The 16,566-nt window shown below is 41.8% G+C and overlaps 2 protein-coding genes across 9 annotated transcripts in view; one reads left to right on the forward strand and one right to left on the reverse strand.

The window, feature by feature from the left end:
• FGD6 (FYVE, RhoGEF and PH domain containing 6) overlaps positions 1 to 2,147 on the reverse strand; it is a 108,899-nt gene extending 106,752 nt beyond the window's left edge. For both annotated transcript variants that reach the window (XM_082850163.1, XM_082850162.1), the window contains exon 1: positions 2,128 to 2,147. In XM_082850163.1, coding sequence (XP_082706289.1) covers positions 2,128 to 2,143 — 16 coding nt within the window. In that variant the 5' untranslated portion in view covers positions 2,144 to 2,147. The remainder of the gene's footprint in view (positions 1 to 2,127) is intronic.
• A 555-nt stretch (positions 2,148 to 2,702) lies between these two features.
• VEZT (vezatin, adherens junctions transmembrane protein) overlaps positions 2,703 to 16,566 on the forward strand; it is a 73,319-nt gene continuing 59,455 nt past the window's right edge. For 6 of the 7 annotated variants that reach the window (XM_082850169.1, XM_082850164.1, XM_082850166.1 and 3 more), the window contains exon 1: positions 2,703 to 2,796. In XM_082850169.1, the coding sequence (XP_082706295.1) occupies positions 2,761 to 2,796 (36 nt within the window). In that variant the 5' untranslated portion in view covers positions 2,703 to 2,760. The remainder of the gene's footprint in view (positions 2,797 to 16,566) is intronic. The other variant, XM_082850170.1, reaches the window with a different exon arrangement.

The following is a 16,566-nucleotide window of genomic DNA, read 5'->3' on the forward strand; positions in this document are numbered from 1 at the left end:
CCTTTTTTCATATACTGATTAGAATAATTCTAAAATCTCTATTGTGGGCCTACTCTTTCACAGACACAGAAAAACAAAGCAAGCTCTTCTTCAGGATACATATATCTTAGATGTTCTACATTTTTCTTATTGCCTTAAATTAAGCCAACCATCCCAAATACCACAGATTAGAGTCCCTGTAAACAAACATCCCCTCCCCCAACTTCAAATAACATTCCTAAAGTTTTAATGAATTCTGAATACTGTTCCAAAGAGCATCATAAACAGCTTGTAAGAATGATGAACACATAATTTTATAAGAGTAGGATACAAATAAAACCCCAGTTCTTTTCCATATTCTCCATTTAGACATGAGAAAAAATAATAAATCTTAACAGATGGGAGAATGAAAAAGTAGTTAATGCTTCTCAGCAAACCGTGCTAAAAACCAACTAACTCAGCTAAACACAGGAAGTGTCCCTCTTTTAAACACCACAAAAATGTCTGTGGACTTCTTTAATTATAAAGTTGATAAAATATAAAAATAGTCTGCATTATTCGAGGGTCATTCAAATGAAAGAATAATAAAATTCCAGACTGAGACCTAGATCCGGTTTACATATTTAAATGTAAATTAAATGCTTCTGTATGGGTTCATTATAAACTGTTAGGACTGGAACTGAAAACTGATACATATAAGGTATGAATTTTAAATGTGTTTGACACTGGAGAGTTAAAGTTGGCTGGAAGGATTTTAAAATCTCCAACCACTTTAAATTGAAATTAAATTAGACTCGTTCCTTAATAAAACTTAAAGTGAGGCACAGAAATTTAGGATGAAAATAATTCACCTCAAGTAAGTAGAAAGCCTCCCTCTGGTAAGGAAAAGAGGGTTTATAAATAACATAATTCCCAGTACACGATGACATATCTCCTGTACACACATATAGCATCAAAAAGGAAAGATCCACAACATCTTCCTCAGGAATACTATTATGGGAACACTTCATCCCTTGCTTTCTTATTCCTATTGGCTAAACTTCTTGCCTCGTTAGTTGTAATCTGATTACACCTAGCCGTACAACCTCCAATATATCTAGGCTTTAGAAAGAATACAAACCAGAATATTTAGAGTGCTGTTTGACAGTTACAAGATGCAGGAATTTAAAATAAATGCCAAGAAAAGCTAAGAAAATTTAATCTGATACTTACATGCTGGTTCTAGAAGTAACTGTGGTGAAGCTTTACACTATTTTACTATAAAATGTCTAATGAAAGCTTATTTATTACAACGTGGGCAAAAATGTTTCTTAATACTGAATACGTTATTAAGTTCTGGCTTAAAAATTAACCTATGTTCTTATAAGTGAATTTAACACCACTTTAGTAATTATTTTGGAAAATAGGAACTGTTCCTTCAGAATGTTTAGAAATACAACGTCCAGAATTCTTCAAAGTCTACACAAAGGTAATACAACGGGCTTTGCCATTTGGATAAAGGGAAACGGCGACAGGAGGCAGACAAAAAATCAGGCTTTGTCTACACTAACCAGGTAGAAATAGGGGAAAAAATCCATTAAAAATTGGATGAAGATGAACCAAAACCTTGGCATCGGCAATTCTACTCCTCTGCTCCTCAGGTAACCGGGGGAAAACCACCCAAACAGGAGTAAAAATGTCTAAACCTCTTTACTTAATAAGGGTCAGGGTTTCCAGTCGACATTAGGGGTTAAAGCCACTCAGCCTAGTCGCCGAGTTCAACACTCCGGGAACACTGCCCTTTCCTAGAATAACTGATTTCTTAACATGGGAATCTAAACTATTTTCATACGCAAAGGCAAAGTCGCTCAAATTTTAGGAGAGAAAAGTAAACGCCCTCTTTACATTTCCCGTTTCACCTGGCGCTAAGAGCCCCCAACACGGTCTTCTTTTAAAAGGAGGTCCCAAGAGACACACTATTTCCAAAGAGCCCCTCTTGGCACGAAGGGACGAACAAATCCGGCAGCAAACACCGTCTCCTCCGCACAGTCCTGAGGAAAGGTAGAGGGAATATCGCTAACCCATCCCGGAGGACAAAGTTGCTCCGAGCCCAAGACCTGCAGCGCTCGCTACAAACTTTCCAGCGGCAGCGCGAGCGCCGTCACTTACCGGCGGCAGAAGTCATGATTCCCCCGTGCAGCTCGCTTCCCCGCTCGCCCCCCTCAATCCCCGCTCCCCTTACAGTCCATTGTTTCAACAGTTTGGGCAGAAGAGAAAAGCCCCGCCAGAGCCCACATTCCGTCCCGCGGCCCCGAGGCGCAACCCCAGCGCCGCACAAAGGACGCGGCCGGCTCCGGGGACCCGGCGGCGCTCCCGGGCGCGAGCCGCCGGCGACGGGCGGGCGGGCACGAGCGCCGCCCAGCCGAGCTCCCGGCAGACGGCCACGCGCGCACACGAGCAGTGCTCACCGCGGCTTCGCCGGCGCGCGCCCTTCTCCAGCTCCAAAAAAAAATCAGAGCTCCAGGCGCCCCCTGCTAGTCGCGGCCGTAAAAAGCGGACAAAAGCCCCAGTCTCCTCCAATCAGGGGGCCCGAGTTTCAGCCCGTTCCCGCCCCTCCCGCCCACACGTTCAAGCTCAGCGCCAATGAGCGGGCCTGAAAAAGGGGCGTGAGCTGTGAGGCATGCTGGGAATTGTAGTTTTCTGGACTCACGGGACCTGCAGAAGCAGACGCCTGGGCGCATGCAGCCGGTTCTCCCGCCTTCATTTCCCATCGTGCTGAGGCGGGTGGCATGGCGGAGAAGGATGACACCGGATTTTGACGAAGAGGTGGTTTTTGAGGTAAGGGGAAAATGGCGGTGCGTGTGAATTGCCTTTGTTTGATTAGGACGAGGGAGAAGGCGAGGAGGCCGGGCGAGAGGCAGATCCCGGCGCGAGGAATCGGGTGACGCTCCTGCCGGCCTCGGTCACCGAATCTCGGCAATTTCCGGGCCTAATGTTGGATGCAGCCTGACAGGTGTAGCCTGAGGCTCTCTCGCCGCGCCCGGCCTCTGCCTCGGGCCCTCCCAGAATACCCGGCCAGGCCGGTGGACTAGAACCCTGCTTGTTCCTACTCACCCGTACGATTTAGCCTCCCCCTTTTTAGTCCCCGATTTGTTCGGGTCAGTATCCAGAAATGCTCCAGGTCACAGTTCGCGGTCGAGGCGTGGCCCTCGGAATGGAGGCAGCAGGTGCTAGTTTTTGTTTTTGTTTTCTTATACCGTGGTTTAAGATCTGTGTGTGGGACCTACTGTGGGTGATTTGGGCCGGGGCATCTCAGCATCTAATTCTTTTGTCCTTTGCTGTTGCGCTAGGTGTAGCTAGTTCTTCTGATTCGAGGCTCGGGTGTGAGTGCTTTTGTGTGGGACTATTTTAAGACGTTCTCTGCCATCTTGAATGAAAACAAAAACAAAAAAACAGTCTAGTGTTTTTGTTGCCATTTGTCTATCAGACACAGGTGAAAAGTCACACCCCTGTATAAGGCATGTATGTATACTTTACTAAAATCCATTCATCCGACAAGATTTTAAGAAATTTAAAAGAAACGGCTCATTCCATACCATCAGAGAGCTACGCAATAAATAGTACAGAATGGTAAATGTTGAAACATATACAAACTGTCATTGGAGGATTGATTTGGAAACCGCTGTCTGTTCTTGTGGCCTCGGAGACACTACACCCAGTATATGAATATTGGAGGTGGATCTTGAACTGTGAATATGTTTAGAGAGATGGAAGGGAGAAAATGCATTATAAGGAAAGAGAACAGAGTATCTCAAGGTTGGGAGGTGTGAAAGTACCTGGTGTAGATTTTTCAGGGACTTGAGTGTGGATTGTCGCTATATAAAGTGGTTTGATGGGGCTGGAATGAAGAAGTAGTGGAAGATAGGGCTCTTTTACCAAAAGGGAGTGCCTGGATTTGAGGAGGTCAGTAGGGAAGGCAAGCGCCTGAGTTCTGGAAAAGAGAGAAGAAATAATTGAATAATGGCTTGGACAGATACTTCTAAGGTAAAATCGAGGAAACAGTTACAAGATAGAATGTGGGAGATGAAGAAGAGACAAAAATCTATGTTGCTTAGATTGCTAGAGAGAGGAAAGTGGGTGGATACTTTTTTACCCTATTCTTAGATATCTGAGTATAATAGTAATACATGCTCAAAGAACATTTCATTGTAGAAAACAAGCCACAAAATTAAAATCACTCATTTTCCTACCACCCACAGATGGCCACTATTAACATTATAGTATGTGTTCTTACAGACTTTTTTCTATTCAAATGTATGTTTGATATTTTTTAAAACACAAAAAATATACCACATAGAATTTTATATGTATTTTTCAGTGAGTCTTTTCCTATTCATTACTCTTTGAAAACAATAACATAATATCCAATCATGTATGTGTATCATAATATAACTATTTTCCCATTCTTGGTTATATTGTTTCAAAATACAATTGTAATCAGCACTGACATAAGTCCATCTTTTACTGCATCTCTGATTTTTCCTTATAGTAATTTCTAGAAGGGAAACTAGTGGGTCAAAGGATATGAACATTTTTTAAGACTTATGCAGAAAGGTTATACCTATTCAAGTTTCCATTAGGAGTATTTTCACCAAATCCTCAGCAGCAACCTTATTAGTTTCCTTTAATCTTTGTTAATTTTATAGGAAAAATAGCATTCTGTTGTTCTAATTTACATTTTGTGCATTTACTGGGAACATTTTTATTTCTTTCTTGAGCATTTTTTTGTAGTTTTTGCTCATTTTACTATTGGATGTTAGCTTCTTACGACTTGCATACGTTTTACTTTGTTTGTTTGTTTGTTTTTTGATGTGAACCCGGTGTAAAGTCTTTATTGAATTTGTTGCAATATTGCTTCTGTTTTATGTTTTGGTTTTCTGGCTGTGAGGCATGTGGGATCTTAGCTCCCTGACCAGGGATCAAACCTGCAACCCCTGCATTGGAAGGTGAAGTTTCAACCACTGGACCGCCAGGGAAGTCCCTTGCATACGTTTTTCATATGTTACTTAACCGTACCATACTTCTAGAAATTTTTTTTAGTTTGTAGTTTAATTTATTTGCTTTTTGTCACATACATTAATTTTTATTGCAGCATGATATTCGTAAGAAAAGTGCACAAATCATATATGTGCAGATTGATGAATTTTCACATGTTGAATACATCCATGTAACCAGTACCCATGTTAAGAAACTGAACGTCAACCAGCACACCAGAAACTCCCTTTTACTCCCTTTCAGTCACTTCTCCCCACCCCAAAGATAACCACAATTCAGACTTGTAATAACTAACTTAGATTCCTTTTGTCTATTTTTATAGTTTACACACTGGGCAATTCCATTTGTATATGCTCTTTTTGCTCTGACTTTTTGCTCTCTGGTTTTGTTTGTTAGATTCATCCATATGGTCATGTGAGCATTTTTTATTTCTCTGTAGTATTCCATGTGAATGCATGACCATTTTTAAATCCACTCTACTATTAATGGTCTTCGGGTGATTTCCAGTTAGAGACTATTATGAACAGTGCTAGTATGAACCTTTTAGTATATATGTCTTATTGAACATATTTCTGTTGAGTATATACTTAGACGTGGAACTGCTAAGTCATAGGAAATATATACATTCACCTGTGTAGATATTGCCAAACACTATTCCAAAGTGGTTGTACCAATTTATATTCCTACCAGCAGTACAGGAGAGGTCCAGTTGCTCTACAGCCTCACCAACACTTGCTAATTTCAGTTTCTCTTTTTACCATTCTGGTAGGTGTGTACTGGTATCGCCTCTTGGCTTTAATTTGCATTTCTCTGATAAGGAAAGGGGGAGTCTTTTTATATGTTTAAGGACCAGTTTTGTATCCACTTTAGTGAAGCCAATTCAAGTTTGTTGCATATTTTCCTTTTGGATTATCTCTTCTTGTTACTGATTTGAAGGAGTTCTTTACATATACTGGATATAAGTCCTTTGTTGGATCTGTGTACCTCAAATATCTCAGGAGGTGTGTGGCACTCTCTTAATAGTGTCTTTCAATGAACAGAAGCTCTTAACTTTATCATAATCCAAGTAAACCTTTTTCTTTTATGGTTAGTGCCTTTAAAGAAATATTTGCCTGATCTAAGGTGACAAAGATTATTTTCTCTAAAAGCTTTATTTTACCTTTTGCTTCTAGATCTGCTATCCGTCTGGAACTGACTTTTGTATGGTATCAAGTAAAGGTCAACATATGTTTTTTTCCCACATGGATGTCTAGTTAACCTGGCATTTTCTTTTTTTTTTTTCTTTTTTTTTTAAGAAGGAATTTCCATCTTCAGGAAACAACTTTATTTATTTATTTATAAATTTATTTATTTTTGGCTGTGTTGGGTTTTCATTGCTGCGCGCCAGCTTTCTGTAGTTGTGGCAAGCGGGTGCTACTCTTCATTGCGGTGCGCGGGCTTCTCACTGTGGTGGCTTCTCTTGCTGTGGAGCATGGGCTCGGGGCACACGGGCTTCAGTAGCTGTGGCACGTGGGCTCAGTAGTTGTGGCTTGCGGGCTCTAGAGCACAGGCTCAGTAGTTGTGGCACATGGGCTTCGTTGCTCCGAGGCATGTGGGATCTTCCCAGACCAGGGCTTGAACCTGTGTCCCCTGCATTGGCAGGCAGATTCTTAACCACTGCGTCACCAGGGAAGTCCTAGCCTGGCATTTTCTGAACAGACCATCCTTTCCTCGCTGAACTACAATGATGCCTTTGTGATAAATCAGGATACCTTGTATGTGTGGCCTTGTTTTTGGGTATTCTCTTTTCCATTGGTTAATTTGATCATTCTTGTGCCTATACGACATTATTTTAATTACTTTTTAACTTTATAATACATACTAGTGTCTGATAGAATAAAACCAGCCAGCTTTATTTTCCTTCAAGATTGCTTTGGCTATTTTTAGCCCTTTGTATTTCTGAATGAATTTTAGAATCAGCCTATCATTTTCACTTTAGAAAAAGGAAACTACCAAGATTTGATTGGAATTGCTTTGAATCTATGGATTAATTTGGAGAGACCTGACATCTTTACAGTATTGAATATTCCAATAGCATTTTTATTGCTTGCCTCCTAAATGAGTCAAGCAGCTTCCCATCACTTTCTGTGCTCTAGGACTGATTTTACAAACTGGGAATACAGGGGAGGAAAAACAATTTTCCCTCTACCTTTCGAGTTCTTGGCTGAGACCCCTGTCATAAAAGATAGATTAACAAAAGAAAAACAAAAGTTTATTAACATTGTTAGGAAACAAAATTCAACTGGAGTAAATTTAAAAGATCTTACTGGTTTTCTTCAACGATTCATGAATTAGGCAGCGTCCCATCCAGCAGACAGAAAGGATCTTCTTCCCAGGATCTGTAAAAGATGAAAGACTTGTAGGCAGAAGGGAGTGGGACAAGGAAGTTAGGCTAGCAAAGAGTGGATTGGTCAATCCCAATCTCCCAATTCATCCCACCACCACCACCCACCCCTGCCACTTTCCCCCCTTGGTGTTCATACATTTGTTCTCTGCATCTGTGTCTCTATTTCTGCCCTGCAAACCGGTTCATCTGTACCATTTTTCTAGGTTCCACATATATGCATTAATATACGATATTTTTCTCTTTCTGACTTACTTCACTCTGTATGACAGTCTCTAGATTCATCCACGTCTCTACAAATGACCCAATGTCGTTCCTTTTTATGGCTGGGATTGACATATATACACTAATATGTATAAAATAGATAACTAATAAGAACCTGCTGTATAAAAAAATAAATTTAAAAAAAAGAGTGGATTGTTTGTGTCAAGGTCACGTTCTTTTAGGGGATGGCACGGGTCTGTCAGGCAGATTACCTCACTAGTGTTGATTGGGTAGTTCCTGACTGACTGGCTTTAAGATTCTATTTCTGTTACCGAACGCAGGTTTCTGTTACTGACGCCCAGTAAGGCCAAACAAACCGAAAAGTCGAAGTTTGGAGCAGAGAAAGCTTTGTTGCAGGGGCATGCAAGGAGAACAGGTGGCTCGTGCCCAAAAAAAACCCCTAACTCCTTGAAGGGTTTCAGCAAAGCATTTTTAAAGGTCAGGGGAGGGTAGGGGCATCCCAGGGTATGTGCTGTCATCTCAGTTCATGCACAATTCTCTGATTGGTTGATCTTGAGGTAACAGGGCAGTTAACATTATCAATCCTTAGGTACCAGTAGGTCTGGGGGCTACAGGCTCATGATCATCAAGTAGCTAATTTCTTCCATGTGGTGGTGGTTTTAGCATCTGAAAAGCTCAGGAAATATGCATGAAATACTGTTATCTTGGCACTTCTAAGAGGAGCTACAGCAGAAGATATGGGGGAGGGGCTCTGTCCTGGGAAGGCTCCACAGGTCCTGTTCAGTTACATTTCTTGGAAAGGCCAAAAGTGTAATTAAGTCTTGATTTGGTAAGGTGGATCTTAGTATAAGTGACTCCGTTTGGGGCCTGTTGTCCTGTTTTTAACAACACGTATACTGCATATATACATGGGAGATACTGTTTAAAAAAACAAAACAAAACAGAGCTAGACAGTAGTTAAGGCAGTTAAAACGTATTTTATTTGGGACATACAATAGGGGGAAAGAGACCTCAGTATAGAACTGGGTTCTATTGCAAATACAGCATGGATAAATGGGAATTTAATTACTAAGAGGAAACACGGGGTCAGGAGGGGTTTTGGCTAAACCAATATAATGGGATTCTTGGTGAAGACAGGCTAGGGTAGTCAGACATTACCTCTGTTACCTCAGACACCAAGGTTTGCAGCAGAGAGAGTTTATTCACAAAGCAGCCAAGGGAGGAGAACAAGTCTGAAATCCACCCTCCCAAAGGTGGGATATTTATGGGGTAAAGGAGCAGGGTGGTCTTAGGTGTGAGGAAAGGTGATTGGAGGTAGGGGAAAAGTGAGGTAGTCGGTGTTCTGTGCAGATACATCTTGGTTACATGCTTCTTCCAGGGATGCATGTTAAAAAATGGAGGTGCTTAGCATGATTTGGGGGTGGAGGTTTTGGCCCTCTGACAACAAAAGAGCATTCATCCAACACCTGTGCAGGCCCAGTGTTAGGGCCCGTGGTCCCAACCAGTCTTAGCTCGAACTGAACAAGAGCTGACTCTAAGTTCCGAAAAAACAACTTAAGTCTCTGCCCCCATTACCATAGCAACCCCATACATCCGAGGTGTTATCTGTGGGGTGGTTAAGGTGTCTTGTGGTGTATTACCTAAGCTATGTGAAGCTTGGAGGGTATGCAGTTAAGGAGAGGGGAAAAAACTAAAGCAAGCTGATCAGTGAAGGCAGTTTATAAGCAGAGAGGTTTTAACAAGCTGTTCCCTTATCTGTTGTTCTGTAAGACAAGCTCAAGAATCTCTATTAGTCACTAGCTTCTGTTACCCCTATGGGGCATGATTACACCTAGGGGAATGGTAGAAGATGAGGAACCCAATATTGAGGGTGATCAGTTGTGGCGGATGGGAGACGCTTGCTAAACTGGCATACCAGGGTTCTTGTTAAAACTAGATTTTGCAAGGAAGTGCACAGGTAGGCCTAGGAGAAATTTCAGGAGCCTGACTAAAGTTTGATTAAAGAAAGAATCTTTGTCGATACCCAGGGGAATCTAACACTCGATGGCTTGGAATTCAGGCTCAGATAGCATCTATATGGGGGGGAGGGGATGTAGACCTCTTAGGGAAGAGTAAATGTTTACTTAGGAGAGATAAATGGACCCTTAGAAGAGCAGATGGGAGATACGACAAAATTTGTCTGGGTGTAGCCTCCTCTCCTGTGATGACTCAATCTTCTCTAGTTGATGAAACTCCCAGGGAAGGGATTTATGATAATTGAGTTCCTTTTGGAAGATTTGTCTTTAGGCAGAATAAGGGGGAGAGTTCAGAGAAAGTTTTCCCCTTCATGTGCTGTTTTTCAAGTGCCTACAGCTCAAAATAATCAATATGCCCAATGACATAATTTTGGGGGGACATATTCTGCTACCTTTCAGGAATGATCTATTCCTTGAGGGCATAGCTAAAATTGGCCCTTAAACTGTCTAGGCCAGCAGTCCCCAACCTTTTTGGCACCAGGGATCGGTTTCGTGGAAGACAGTTTTTCCACAGACCGGGCGGCAGGGGAGGGTGGGGGGAGTAGGGGTGGGGTGGGGAATGAAGTGTGGGGATGGTGCGGGTGGTAATGCGAGTGATGGGGAGCGGCAGATGAAGCTTCTCTCACTCGCCTGCTGTGCAGCCCAGCTCCTAACAGGCCACGGACCGGTACTGGTCTGCGGCTCTGGGGGTTGGGGACCCCTGGTCTAGGCCTTTGCTGGGGATATGGGGAATGGATGATGTCCATTGGTTCCTTTTCTTTTATGGTTATTGCTTAGTTCCAGTTTTCTATTTGGGGGGATATTTTGATAGTCTTTTTTTATTCTGAAAGGGAGTGTAATACAGTTGTCAAAGGAACAGACTCGAGTTGGACAGCATGGGAAATCCTAGCTCCAGTACATAATAGTTAGTGTGATTTTGAGCAGTTTACTTAACTTCTCTGTGTGTCAGTTTTCTCAATATTAAGTAGAAATGACAGTATCAATCTCATAGAGCAGTTGTGAGTATTAAATGACTTAATGTAAGTGACCTAATTAGGTCTTATTACTTATGTTATTCATGGCTTCTCTTTTTTTTTTGCGGTACGCGGGCCTCTCACTGCTGTAGCCTCTCCCGTTGCGAAGCACAGGCTCCGGGCACGCAGGCTCAGCAGCCATGGCTCACAGGCCCAGCCGCACTGCGGAATGTGGGATCTTCCCGGACCGGGGCACGAACCCGTGTCCCCTGCATCGGCAGGCACACTCTCAACCACTGCACCACCAGGGAAGCCCTCTAGCTTTTTGAGTTAAAGACTTAAGTACTAAAACTAATTTGTAAGGTTATAAATTTCCCTATGAGTGATGCATTGGCTGTATTTCATGAGTTTTGAAATGTGGTTTGTCTCACAATTTTGTAATTTCCTTTGTGATTTGTTCTTAATAGGTGATTTAATAGGGGTATGGGCAAGGGATTGATGTTATTGTTAGTGATGATTTTTCTTCATGTGCTCCTCCAGACCCGTAGTTCTACCCTGACCATTATGGAACGCATCACCTGTATTTCCGTGTCCTGTGGATTCCATTTAGGTTCAGCCAATGAGAAAGATCTCTTAAATCAGAGGTATCTTAATTTGTTCAGGCTGCTATAACAAAATGCCATAGGCTGGGTGGCTTATAAACAACAATAATTTATTTCTCACAGTTCTGGAGGCTGGGAAACCTAAGATTCAGGGTGCCAGCATGGTTGAGTTCTGATGAGAACCCACTTCCTGGTTCATAAATGACTGTCTTTTCCCTGTGTCTTCATATGGCAGAGGGGGTGAGGGAACTCTCTGGGATCTCTTTTATAAGGGTACTGATTCTATTCTTGAGGGGTCCAACCACATGACCTAAGCACCTCTCAAAGCCCTCAGCTCCAAATACTGATAACATTGGGGATTAGGTTTCAACATATGAATTTTGGGAGGACGCAAACATATAGCAAGAGGGTAGAAGAGAAAGCACTGGAGAGATATTTATTTTCCTAGTTCCCTCCCAGCAGGGCTACCATTTGGTAGTGATTGTGTTCCTGTACCTAAAGGCGCAAGTCTTCTTGGGGGACTCCTTTAACTTCATCTCTTCTTTTTTTTTTTTTGCGGTATGCGGGCCTCTCACTGTTGTGGCCTCTCCCGTTGCGGAGCACAGGCTCCGGACGCGCAGGCTCAGCGGCCATGGCTCATGGGCCCAGCCGCTCCGCGGCATGTGGGATCTTCCTGGACCGAGGCACGAATCCATGTCCCCTGCATCGGCAGGCGGACTCTCAACCACTGCGCCACCAAGGAAGCCCTAACTTCATCTCTTACAGGGCTTCAGTGACACTGCTTCTTTCCTTTGACCTTTAGGCCTGTGGAAGATAATAACTTCCGGCTGTTGCTAGTCCCTGGGTGCTTCACTATCCCCTATTGGTTGCCTCAACCCTTCTTACGCCTTGGTAAATAAATGGTCATTTCATTAAACTCTTTTCAGTTATCCCTTTTGAGTGTGCCATCTGTTTCTTGTAAAGTCTTCCTTCAAGAAGACTTCCTTGGTTAACTTATTTTGTAGCCCCTATTCTATTCTCTAGGATTAACTCTTATCCATTGTCATCCACGACCTTTGGTTTTGCCCTCTGAGAACTTATTCTTCATCTCTTAGCACTCCATTGCCTCATATGAAATGGGTTTTAAAGTATACCTTTCTTGGGGACTGCATACCTTTCACAGCCTGATTCCTGCTGGTGTAGGTTGTGGACCGAAGAGTTGCTTTAAAGGTTGAATATGAGTTTTTGCAGGGTATTGGTTTCTTTAGCAGTGTAGTTCCCTGAAATGTAGTAGATTTCCAGTCTGTTTGCTTGTAGGCAGTTTCATATACAAGTAACCACAGTTAAAGAGCACATTTAGACCAAGCTCTTAAATCCGAAGTCTGTAGATTGTATACTGGTTCTGTTTTGGACTTTTTCAACTTCATGGCATCATCTGCAATAAGAGGCTTGGGTGGAAATGTATCACCCTTAATTAGATCTTAGCAGCTGGACTGGTTCCCATTATTTTGAAGGAGGGTCTTCGGAAAGGCTTCAGGCCGCCAGCTTATTTCCTGCCTTTTGGCTTTTCCAGCCATGAGAACACTGCTCCCCCCCTCCCCCCATTACCATTTTCAGTCAGCTGGAATCTCAGGCCACAGGCAGAGACACCCTTCTTTTGCAGAGCTGAAAGCTTGTTAGGCTTTGTCTTTCAAGGTACAAATATTACAGTGGCAGTAGTTTTTTAAAATGTTTTGCCATTTGGCTGGAATGGGTCATTAGCTTTTTAACCTGCAGTATGTTTCCTTGCCATCTACCATTTGACCTCTACTAAGCCTGTGCAGTGTATTTCAGGTTAACTGTCCACTGTCTCTTCCACAACTGCCTCTGCCTTACTGGTAAGCTGGAGAATACATATTGGAATACTGCTTTAGAAACATTTTGCATCCACAGCTTTGTTTACCAGCAAAAAAAAAAAAAGGTCAGCAAGAAGTGAATCTCTGCTTCCTTCCAAATTGGGAACCCTCATTTACATCTAGAACCCTAGCTGCAAGATAATTTGGAAAATATCACATTTAGCCTTTCCATCCCTTTAATACAGGAGTCATACTAGGAAGGAATGTAGTATAGACGCTGAACAAACCAGCCCACCATATCCATCATAGGACCTAACCTCCCTTCTCCTAAGAAAATTTAACTGGGATATTTTTATTTTTTAATTTTTTTTAACATCTATATTGGAGTATAATTGCTTTACAATGTTGTGTTAGTTTCTGCTTTATAACAAAGTGAATCAGCTATACATATACATATATCCCTTTATCTCCTCCCTCTTGGGTCCTCCTTCCACCCTCCCTATCCCACCCCTCTAGGTGGTCACAAAACACTGAGCTGATCTCCCTGTGCTATGCAGCTGCTTCCCACAAGCTATCTATTTTATGTTTGGTAGTGTATATATGTCAGTGCTACTCTTCACTTCATCCCAGCTTCCCCTTCCCCCTCCCCGTGTCCTCAAGTCCATTCTCTACAAATGCATCTTTATTCCTATCCTGCCCCTAGGTTCATGAACCATTTTTCTTTTTAGATTCCATATATATATGTTAGCATACGGTATTTGTTTTTCTCTTTCTGACTTACTTCACTCTGTATGACAGACTCTAGGCCCATCCACCCCACTAAAAATAACTCATTTTCGTTTCGTTTTATGGCTGAGGAATATTCCATTGTATATATGTACCACAGCTTCTTTATCCATTCATCTGTTGATGGACACTTAGGTTGCTTCCATGTTCTGGCTATTGTAAATAGAGCTGCAATGAACACCGTGGTACATGACTCATTTTGAATTATAGTTTTCTCAGGGCATATGCCCAGTAGTGGGATTGCTGGGTCGTATGGTAGTTCTATTTTTAGTTTTTTAAGGAATCTCCATACTGTTCTCCATAGTGGCTGTATCAATTTACATTCCCACCAACAGTGCAAGAGGCTTCCCTTTTCTCCACACCCTCTCCAGCATTTATTGTTTGTAGATTTTTTTTTTTTTTTTTTTTTTGCGGTACGTGGGCCTCTCACTGTTGTGGCCTCTCCCACCGTGGAGCACAGGCTCCGAATGCGCAGGCCCAGCGGCCATGACCCACGGGCCCAGCCGCTCCGCGGCATGTGGGATCCTCCCGGACCGGGGCACGAACCCGTGTCCCCTGCATTGGCAGGCGGACTCTCAACCACTGCGCCACCAGGGAAGCCCTGTTTGTAGATTTTTTGATGATGGCCATTCTGACCTGTGTGAGGTGATACGTCATTGTAGTTCTGATTTGCATTTCTCTAATGATTAGTGATGTTGAGCATCCTTTCATGTGTTTGTTGGCAATCTGTATATCTTCTTTGGAGAAATGTCTATTTACGTCTTCTGCCCATTTTTGAATTGGGCTGTTTGTTTTTTTTGATATTGAGCTGCATGAGCTGCTTGTATATTTCGGAGATTAATCTTTTGTCAGTTGCTTTGTTTGCAAATATTTTCTCCCATCCTGAGAGTTGTCTTTTAGTCTTGTTTATGGTTTCCTTTGCTGTGTAAAAGCTTTTAAGTTTCATTAGGTCCCATTTGTTTATTTTTGGTTTTATTTCCATTTCTCTAGGAGGTGGGTCAAAAAGGATCTTGCTGTGATTTATGTCATGGAGTGTTCTGCCTATGTTTTCCTCTAAGAGTTTTACAGTGTCTGGCCTTACATTTAGGTCTTTAATCCATTTTGAGTTTATTATTGTGTATGGTGTTAGGAAGTGTTCTAATTTCATTCTTTTACATGTAGCTGTCCAGTTTTCCCAGCACCACTTAATTGAAGAGGCTGTATTTTCTCCAACCTTTGTATACTCTTGCCTCCTTTATCAAAGGTAAGGTGACCATATGTGCATGGGTTTATCTCTGGGCTTTCTATCCTGTTCCATTGTTCTATATTCTGGTTTTGTGCCAGTACCATACTATCTTGATTACTGTAGCTTTGTAGTGTAGTATGACGTCAGGGAGCCTGATTCCTCCGGCTCGGCTCCGTTTTTCTTTCTCAAGATTGCTTTGGCTATTTGGGGTCTTTTGTGTTTCCATTACAAATTGTGAAATTTTTTGTTCTAGTTCTGTGAAAAATTCCAGTGGTAGTTTGATAGGGATTGCACTGAATCTGTAGATTGCTTTGGGTAGTATAGTCATTTTCACAATGTTGATTCTTCCAATCCAAGAACATGGTATATCTCTCCATCTGTTTGTATCATCTTTAATTTCTTTCATCAGAGTCTTATAGTTTTCTGCATACAGGTCTTTTGTCTCCTTAGGTAGATTTATTCCTAGGTATTTTATTCTTTTTGTTGCAATGGTAAATGGGATTGTTTTCTTAATTTGTCTTTCAGATTTTTCATCATTAGTGTATAGGAATGCAAGAGATTTCTGTGCATTAATTTTGTATCCTGCTACTTTACCAAATTAATTGATTAGCTCTGGTAGTTTTCTGGTAGCATCTTTAGGATTCTCTATGTATAGTACATGTCATCTGCAAACAGTGACAGTTTTACGTCTTCTTTTCTGATTTGGATTCCTTTTATTTCTTTTTCTTCTCTGCTTGCTGTGGCTAAAATTTCCAAAACTATGTTGAATAATAGTGGTGAGAGTGGGCAACCTTGTCTTGTTCCTGATCTTAGAGGAAATGGTTTCAGTTTTACACCGTTGAGAACAATGTTGGCTGTGGGTTTGTCATATATGGCCTTTATTATGTTAAGGTAGGTTCTCTCTTTGCCTACTTTCTGTAGAGTTTTTATCATAAATGGGTGTTGAATTTTGTTGAAAGCTTTTTCTGCATCTGTTGAGATGATCATATGGTTTTTCTCCTTCAATTTGTTAATATGGTGTATCACATTGATTGATTTGCGTATGTTGAAGAATCCTTGCATTCCTGGGATAAACCCCACTTGATCATGGTGTGTCATCCTTTTAATGTGCTGTTGGATTCTGTTTGCTAGTATTTTGTTGAGGATTTTTGCATCTATGTTCATCAGTGATATTGGCCTGTAGTTTTCTTTCTTTGTGACATCTTTGTCTGGTTTTGGTATCAGTGTGATGGTGGCCTTGTAGAATGAGTTTGGGAGTGTTCCTCCCTCTGCTATATTTTGGAAGAGTTTGAGAAGGATAGGTGTTAGCTCTTCTCTAAATGTTTGATAGAATTCTCCTGTGAAGCCCTCTGGTCCTGTGCTTTTGTTTGTTGGAAGATTTTTTAATCACAGTTTCAATTTCAGTGCTTGTGATTGGTTTGTTTATATTTTCTATTTCTACCTGATTCAGTCTTGGAAGGTTGTACTTTTCGAAGAATTTGTCCATTTCTTCCAGGTTGTCTCTTTTATTGGCATATAGTTGCTTTTAGTAATGTCTCACAATCCTTTGT

This window comes from Leucopleurus acutus (assembly GCF_964270905.1).
Source record: "Leucopleurus acutus genome assembly, chromosome: 11".
Taxonomy (NCBI): domain Eukaryota; kingdom Metazoa; phylum Chordata; class Mammalia; order Artiodactyla; family Delphinidae; genus Leucopleurus; species Leucopleurus acutus.